We start from the raw sequence: 8,161 nt of genomic DNA on the forward strand, positions 1-8,161 counted from the left end.
TGCAGTCCACTGTTCCTCGGGCTGCTTGCTGGCCGCGGACCAACGCGCAGCAGAGCCATAAAGTCCATCCCAGCAGCCCGGCGCTGGCTCCTTTCAACCGCATATTCCAGCTGTTTCAATATCTAGCTAACCGACATTGACAGGCACATTGCGTGTTCTCAGGAAGCGAGACTCCGGTCCCTGCAGAAAGCCTGGCCGCGCATGCTATGCTATGCCACGATAGCGTGGAATTCTAGTATTGCATCAAAATATAATAATGAGTGCAAAGTTTTAAAGGAACTGCGAGGAGTTTGCGTCACAGCAGTTCCTTTTGACAATCTAAAGCAGAGAAAGCAAGGTTATAGGTCATGCTCATTTAACTTCAGCACATTTCAGGTAACTAGTAACTAGTAGGAACTACAGAACCCCGGGGGTGAGGCGGGCATCATCTCCGATGACGCCCGAAGAGTAAGGGCCCTTACTGTGCGAAGACATGCTTGGCTCCAGCAATATATATAGCACCTGAAATCCCGCGAAACCCTTGGAAAAGGGACCCCCAGGGGACCTCCGTGGCATTCCAGGGCACGGTCGCGTGTCGAAGCACGTCGGGCACTAGGCGTCTCAAAGCTCGGCGCTGTGGTGGGCCTAGGCACTGGCGGCGACGACACATGCACACAGTTATGGCTTTGCAATTCCGCGTGCGGCAGACGGCAGTCCCGGGCCGCTTTGAAGCCGGTCTCTTCTATCAAGGCGTCTCGAAGCCGGGGGCTGCGTCGGTGCAAAGCCATTGGCGTTTGCGCCATCTGCTCCTTACAGTCCTAAGCACAGCTGGCAAATGGGCTCGTAGACTGCAAACTGGCTTTGTTATGTTGGGTCGAGGCAGGCGGGTGGGGCGAGGCTGGGGCCGCGGACATCTCCCCTCCCCTGCCTCCCCTGCCTCCCTTTTCCTGCCCCCCCCCCCGCTGGCTCCAAAAAATAGTCCTGGCATCCCCTTACTGCAAGCTCCTTTGGACACACATGTACACAAAAAAAACGTTAAGTGCAAATAACAGAAGTGGACTGTTCGCCAAATGCAGGATTGTTCGGCCTCCCGACCTGACACCCGCCCTGCCGGCAAAATGTTGGCTCAAGACTAACCTCGCTACCCAGAAGGACCGTTTGCATATAGTAATTAGTATCGAAGATCCAATGCGACTTTGCCCAGGCCATCAGCGACTCAGAAACAAGCTCGGGGCATCGATGGGCGCACGACAGTCGCGGGCTGCTTTGAATCCGGTCTCTTCAAGCATGGGCCATAACTTCCTGAGCTTGGAAGATTACACGCCACCTGACTGGGCGAGCGGCATACCTCTGGTGCGTGCGGGCGTTGAAACGCGATGTGCGGACACGCGGTTGGGGCAGCGCAACGCCCGAGCCCTGCCTTCCTGCCGACGGCTGCACGTGTACCCTGTAACTCTAAACCTGACCCTGAACCTGAAACAGAGTCAGGGTCAGAGATCACCCAGTCAGAGTCAGAGTCAGAGACAGCACTATTAACCCCCGCATCTCCACATACCGTGTCAACCAGGCACACGTGCACACGTGCAAACCGCTGCCGACGCAGCTGAAGTCCTCGCAAAACGCGGGTTGCAGCAGCTGATGAGTATCTAAACACATAGGCACCCTTGTCAGTGCCGAGCGTGTGCTCCTGAGACGCGGACCAGCGGTCTTTAGGCCAGTTTAGGCTGAAGGGCATGGGTTCCCTTCTGCGCTATCCGGAGATTGCACGCACACACGCCTGTCGCCAGCCCACAGCGCCACTCCTTTTGCCCCTCACCTGTCTCCCATGTTGCATGCACACAACCTTACTTGTACATGACGTTGTCTATTGGCGCCAGCACGTCAGCGAACCCCCTAACCCGTTGCAACCGGCGCTGCCAGCAATTGCTGCCTTCCAGGCATGCCCTGCCACACACGCCCAAAGCCACAGCCCTTCATCGCCTCTACCACACGCCGCACACAACTGGCACCCCTAAGCAGCCCCATGCGACACGTCAACCTCCGCCAAAGGACTTGCACATGCACGACCCAATCACGGCCCAAGCCCGCACCCACGCGCACCTCACATCCCCACACTCCACAGGCACCCAGCCGCCGCTTCCGTCTGGGCATGTTGCCCACACCCATCCACGAGTGGCGGCTGCCTGGGCTTCCGGAGGGCGTGAGGGTGCTGGTGAAGCGAGACGACCTCAGCGGCATGCAACTCAGCGGCAACAAGGTGGGCGGGTGGGGCCCCAGGAGGTCGGGGAGAGGTGTGGGGGGCTGGCGCGGTGTGGCGGCGGCGCGCGCGTGCAGAAAAGCATAGGGGATGCATGTGTGGGTGCATCACGAGTGCGCTCGCGAATGCGGTCTATTGGCACGGGGGAAGAGGTCCGGAGCCGGGGCCAATCGGTGGGCTCTCTCACCCGTTCTGATCGCGCCGTGTGCATGAGCCCTGACCCCACCGTCCCCATGTCCACATGTGGGCCCGTTGACCCCTAGCATTGCCTTCGCGGCCCTTGCTGCTTGAAACGCCATTGAGCCTTGGAAGACAATGCAACCGCGCACGTGTGCCGAGCTGGGTCGGGTCTTGTCGCCTTCCATACTCCCCCTTTCCACCGGTCCCCTCCATGTCCCCTCCGCCGCCGCTCCCCTTCTCCTCCCCTCCTCTTCCCCCTCTTCCCCCTATTCCTCCTGCTCCTCCTGCTGCCAGGTGCGCAAGCTGGAGTTCCTGCTGGCGGCCGCGGCGGCGGGCGGCCACGACTGCGTCGTCACCATCGGCGGCATCCAGTCCAACCACGCCCGCGCCACCGCCGTGGCCGCACGCTACCTGGGACTGGACTGCCACCTCATACTGCGCACCAGCAGACAGGTGGGGACTAGGGATTGAGCGATGCCGGCATTCATATCTTGTTTGCGAAGCCCAAAGGGTCGGAGGCGTTCAACCCATGAGCGGGGTTGGGGTTGGGTTTGTACGTGGATGGTCGTGTGTGGACAGGGCCTTGGTCTTGGGCCTCGGCACGCGGGAATGTGCCGGCATAGGCTGCGTGGCCTCCTGCTAGTGAGCCGCCATTTCGTGGCGCGCTGTCAACACACACACGCATGTTGCATGTTGCATGCGTGCACACAGGACGTGGACAGTGACCCCGGGCTGGTGGGGAACCTGCTGGTGGAGAGGCTGGCGGGCGCGCAGCTGCACATGGTGAGGGGGTGGATGTGGGAGCTGAAAGGGAGTTGACAACAGGAGGAGGAGGAGGAGGAGGAGGAGGAGGAGGAGGAGGGGGGGGGAGGGGGGGTGCACACTCGTGTTCTGGGAATCGTTTGCCGGGGCCCCTGTGCGGCTGCGGCTCCATGTCACTGTGTGGCGCACAGCCCAGCCGACCGGTCACGTTTCCTTCCCTGTCCGTCTCACACGCAGGTAACCAAGGAGGAGTACGGCGCTGTGGGCAGTACGGCACTGCTAGAGCAGCTGGCACTGGAGCTGCAGGTAGCTAGAGCTGACGCGGGCGAGGGCTGGGGCTGGAGTCAGTGGGTGGGCAGGAGGGGAGGCAGCCATGCGGTTGCGTGTCGTAGTGTTCCGCTCGCATTCAGGGATACGGGGCGGGGGCCGGCTATGTAGGTAAGGCAACGGACCGTTGCGGGACCGTTGCGGGACGCCCATGTGTATAACCCTGGAAACGTGCCCAAACTGTGTGCTCTACACGCCTCACAGGCGGCCGGCAAGAACCCGTACGTCATTCCTGTGGGCGGTTCCAGTGCACTGGGCACGTGGGGGTACCTGCAGGTACGGCGGGCGGGTGGAAGGGTGGGGGAGCGCTCTGGGGGCAAACCAGAGGACACGCCCCCGAGCGCGGAGAGGGAGAGGGGGTTTGCAATTGGGCGCAACGGAAGCGTGTACAGTAACTGAGTCGTGTGCCGGAACTGTCCCGACGTGATGACAAGTGCTAGCTAGTTCGACTGCGCACGCGTACCCTGCGCACGCTGCACGTAGTTCATACGCAATGATCACATCAATGTCAACCGTCATAAAGCGCATCCGTAACCCATTAACACCATATGGTAATATATTCCGGCCTCGCGCAGGCAATCGATGAGATCATTCATCAGTCTCGCGAGATGGGTGAGACCATCACGGACATCGCAATGGCGTGCGGCAGCGGCGGGACCACGGCTGGACTGGCGCTGGGGTCGCATCTCAGGTGGGGCCGGGGGCAGCGGGGTCTTCAGGGGAAGAGGGAGCGCGGTTAGGGAATGCGGACTAAAGCATGTAATAGCCAAGTTGCACTGCCAGCGCGGCGTTGTGCACTCGATATAGGAAAGGACGTAGACGTGGGTCATGAGCAAGCTGGCTCGCGATTGGACTGGAGGCAAGTAGCTAGCGTTCAGCAAAGACCGCATGATTTTCCGCCCCTGAGCCGCTGTCCCATCCAGCCCTTTCCACACCTGCTCCTCTCTGTCCTCTGCCCCCTCCATCTGCCCTCTCCGCCCTCTCCGCGTCCTCCCCTGCCGCAGCGGCCTGGGCGCACGCGTGCACGCCTACGGCGTGTGCGACACGCCCTCCTACTTCTATGACTACATCAACGGCCTCTTTCAAGGCCTGGGACTGGAGGTGCCTGCTGGCTCGCCCGGGGGAGGAGCGCAAACCCGCACCCAGCCGCAACAAGGATCGGCGGAGGGCGGCGCAGCCGGTGGGCAGCTGCTGCTGCTGCAACAGCAGCAGCCGGATGAGGCGCTGGCGGTGCAGTCGCTGCTGCGTGCGGTGCAGGCGCGCGGGGCAGGCTACGCCATAAGCACTGAGGAGGAGCTGGCCACAGTGCAGGTGCGGGCGGAGGGTGGGCAATGTTTGGGGGATGCAAGCACTCATGTTAAAGAGCACAAGGAAAACGTTCATGTGTGCATGCCAAGTGAAGTCACCCCGAGTCGCCGCCTCTCCGGCACCTGCCCCGACCCGCGGCCCCGACGGCCCCCCGCTGCAGGCTGTCGCCGCCGCCACGGGTGTGGTGTTGGATCCAGTGTACAGCGGCAAGGCCGTACACGCGCTGCTGCGGGAGGTGCGGGCCGACCCGGGCGCCTGGCGGGGGCGCACAGTGCTGTTCGTGCACACGGGCGGACTGCTGGTGAGAGGACGCGCGATGGGGCGGCTGTGGGGCGGTGTGCGGGGCCAGCGGGGCTGAGGCTGGGATGGCCTGTCGTCTTAAACCTGCGGTGTGTCATACGGGGATAGATCCCGCGCAGGCTGCTGATGCCCCATTGTGGCTTTGGTCCTGCTTTGTCCGGGTGTACTTCGCCCCGCTGGGTTTGGGAGGCCCACCCTGACGTGTGCCTGCTGATGCACCACTCGACTTACGACCTGCCCTGCCCAGTCCCCGACCCGACCCCAACCCAACTTGCTCCAATCACCCCGACCCGCCACGCCACGCTCTTCTGAGAAACCCGATATGTATGGGTGTGTACGATACAGGGTATGTACGACAAGCTGGATCAGCTGGGGCCGTTGGTGCAGGCCCGTGGGGCGGCCGTGAGCCGTATGCAGGTGCAGGCGCCGCCGCGGGAGTAGTAATGGGAGGGGTGGTGGCGGGAGGAGCGGCCGAGTGATCCGATGGCGACATGGCTGTAGAGGATGTGACTGGGTTTGGATCTGGAGGGTGGGGTTGAAGTGCTGAGATGCTGCGAAGGGGGTGGTGTCTAGGCTGACAAGGAGTAAGGGATAAGCTCTGGACTTCCCATCAGAACGTGTTACAATGGTGGGCAAGTTTGTTACTTGTAAAACTCCTCTGCTTACTGCTTAAAGCTCCAGTCACTTTATACATGAGTGATGGAACCTGCTAGTTTCCCAGCCATACAGCTATACGCCGCCAGTACGTATTATGTATCCACACAGGGGATAAAGAGCATTGGGTCAAGATAGACATAACCCAGCACAAGAAGTCCAGCCTATTAAAGAATAGATAGCCCCATGCAGGGCCAACTAAGAGAGCTAACTCCAGATGAATCACCGCTTCGCGCACCGTGCTATTACAGCCCTAACGTGTTAGCCGCCTGCGGGAAGCGGCACACTGGCCCCACACCTGCAACCCTCCCGCATCTAAGACAGGCAACTGATGAGCAATCAAAACTGCCAACGCATGCAATCAAGGGCTGGCCAGAGCGCGCCGCCGCAAAAGTCAGGCGCCATACTATGAAAACAATACTTCTAGAGCTACAGGCCGTGAGGCGCAAGCAGTCCCGCGCACGGCGGGCTATCGCTACATACGTGTGCAGAGTCACAAATTGCAAACCGTGCGCGCTAGGTTAATAAGCTTGGTGAAGGGGTGCTCGCCAAACTGGGACGTCGCCCCAGTCCGTCAATGTCAATCACGACAGGCGCATAAAGCAGTCGAGCCATTGGCATCTACGTGTTCACGGGAGCACGTGGGAAGGAGGTGCGTGTGTGCGTCTGTGGGTGACGGCGAGCCACCGCCACCAAGCAGTGCTGGCCAGTGGCGGCGCGCGAACTGCTGCTGGCGCTGCCAGTTAGTTAGTTGGTGTACGGCAGCAGCATGGCCAGTACGTCACGGTTGGCTGGACCCGTGGCGCTGGTGGCTTTGTAGTTGGGCGCGTAGGCGGCGGCAGCGTCCGGACCGCTGCGGGCGGGGGCGGGGGCGGGAGCGTGGGTTGTACGGGTCAGCGGGTCGCTCGACTGGTGTGTGTGTGTGTGTGTGTGTGTGTGTGTGTGTGTGTGTGTGTGTGTGTGTGGTAGCGTGTGTCGTGTGATGGCGCCTACATGCTCGTTCACCGGCTTTGTGCAGTACGCGTGCAATCCAGGCGAAGCTAGACACTGTGCCTGTGCGGCTTGGTACGTAATTCTCGTAAGTTCGCAGAGGAGTACACTTCCTTCGTCCTCGTGATGGCACAACAACATCCGCAGGCGACCCAGATCGAGGTGCGCACGTCGCACGCCGCACCTGGGGTAGGCGTCGAAGGGCACGGGCTTGGGCGCGCCGCCCACGACGTCTGACAGCACGATCTCAACCACCAGGTCACCGCCCGTGTACCTGCATGCCACATGTGGATTGCGGTTAGTGCGGTACGTACGCGGCGGCGGCGGCTGAGGGCGTGAATGCACCGCAAATTTAATACACGACAGCGCATGAGGCTGTGAAGAGCACAGCAGCATGAGGTTGTGAAGGACACAGCTGTATGCGCGAAAGCTACCAAGTGTTCACTCCCCAAAGCCCACGAACCCCAGCGGCCCATAAGGTACAGCGTCCTCCCATTTCGCGCCCAACCTCTATGCACCAGCGACGCCAAGCCAAACACACAAACAAACATGTGATCACGCACGGGCGCACGCACGTGTATCCGCCGCTGGAGAAGGCGATCCAGAACCAGCTGCTCGCGCCGGTCTTGAATGCGCCGGCCTCCAGCGTGAACGGGCGCGCCAGGTGCACCAGGCTGCGGGTGTTGGTGACCATGTTGTTGTCGAAGGCCCGGGTCATATCAGCGGGCCTCTTGGCGGCGGCCCCCATCCACACCGTCAGCCTGTGCAGCGCATGGTGCAGCAGGATGTGATGTGGAGTGCGAAGAGTGGAGTGCATGTAATTTTGTGCGTTGCTGTGGATGTGGGAGAGGATGTGGACGGGGTGGGAGTGGAAAACCCAACATGGAAGATGTGGGGCGGCGCTGTTGAGTGTGTGTTTGTCTGTGTGAGAGCGCGCGTGTGTGCGAGAGAGAAATATGGAGGATTGCGTGTGGTTGTATAGACAACCACAAAGAGGGCCTGCACTGTGTGATGACTTACGAGCGGTAGATGGCCTTGGCGCTGGGGAAGCGCAGCTCGGTATTGGCGCCCGCCGCCAGCCGCAGCGCCAGACCTGTGATGCGGCCGCCCGCCGGCCGCCCGCCGCCCAACAGCAGGCGGGCGGACAGAGTGACCTGGTACCTGCAGCCGCGGCCGGGAGGCGGCAGAAATTGTGTGTATGTGTAAAACACACGGCATGGGAAGGGTCCCGTATCCATTTTTCTCGTCCGGGCAGAGGAGCAGGGTTGAGAGTGACTGGCATCCTCACGTGCACTCGTTTCTCCTTACCAAGCTGCTTACCTGCAAGTGCTCTTGCCATTGACGAGTAACGTCGTGTAGGTTCCACCAAACGACGTCGCCAGCCGTGATGGCACCACTGCAAAG

The 8,161-nt window shown here is 61.1% G+C and overlaps 2 protein-coding genes across 2 annotated transcripts; one reads left to right on the top strand and one right to left on the bottom strand.

Annotated features, from left to right (window-relative positions):
- The first annotated feature begins 134 nt into the window (after positions 1-134).
- CHLRE_07g319320v5 (uncharacterized protein) lies at positions 135-5,776 on the top strand. Its single transcript, XM_043063946.1, has 11 exons — positions 135-866; positions 1,184-1,332; positions 2,102-2,236; positions 2,711-2,869; positions 3,128-3,199; positions 3,416-3,484; positions 3,710-3,781; positions 4,081-4,196; positions 4,510-4,816; positions 4,974-5,114; positions 5,459-5,776. The coding sequence occupies exons 2-11, from the start codon at positions 1,219-1,221 to the stop codon at positions 5,552-5,554; spliced, it is 1,281 nt and encodes a 426-aa protein (XP_042922514.1). The 5' UTR covers positions 135-866; positions 1,184-1,218; the 3' UTR covers positions 5,555-5,776.
- A 22-nt stretch (positions 5,777-5,798) lies between these two features.
- Positions 5,799-8,154, bottom strand: CHLRE_07g319330v5 (uncharacterized protein). The gene is made up of 4 exons (XM_043063947.1): positions 7,778-8,154; positions 7,333-7,518; positions 6,942-7,031; positions 5,799-6,620 (listed from the first exon to the last, which is right to left on the bottom strand). The coding sequence occupies exons 1-4, from the start codon at positions 7,993-7,995 to the stop codon at positions 6,515-6,517; spliced, it is 600 nt and encodes a 199-aa protein (XP_042922515.1). The 5' UTR covers positions 7,996-8,154; the 3' UTR covers positions 5,799-6,514.
- Positions 8,155-8,161: the final 7 nt, after the last annotated feature.

This window comes from Chlamydomonas reinhardtii, chromosome 7, assembly GCF_000002595.2.
Source record: "Chlamydomonas reinhardtii strain CC-503 cw92 mt+ chromosome 7, whole genome shotgun sequence".
Classification (NCBI taxonomy): domain Eukaryota; kingdom Viridiplantae; phylum Chlorophyta; class Chlorophyceae; order Chlamydomonadales; family Chlamydomonadaceae; genus Chlamydomonas; species Chlamydomonas reinhardtii.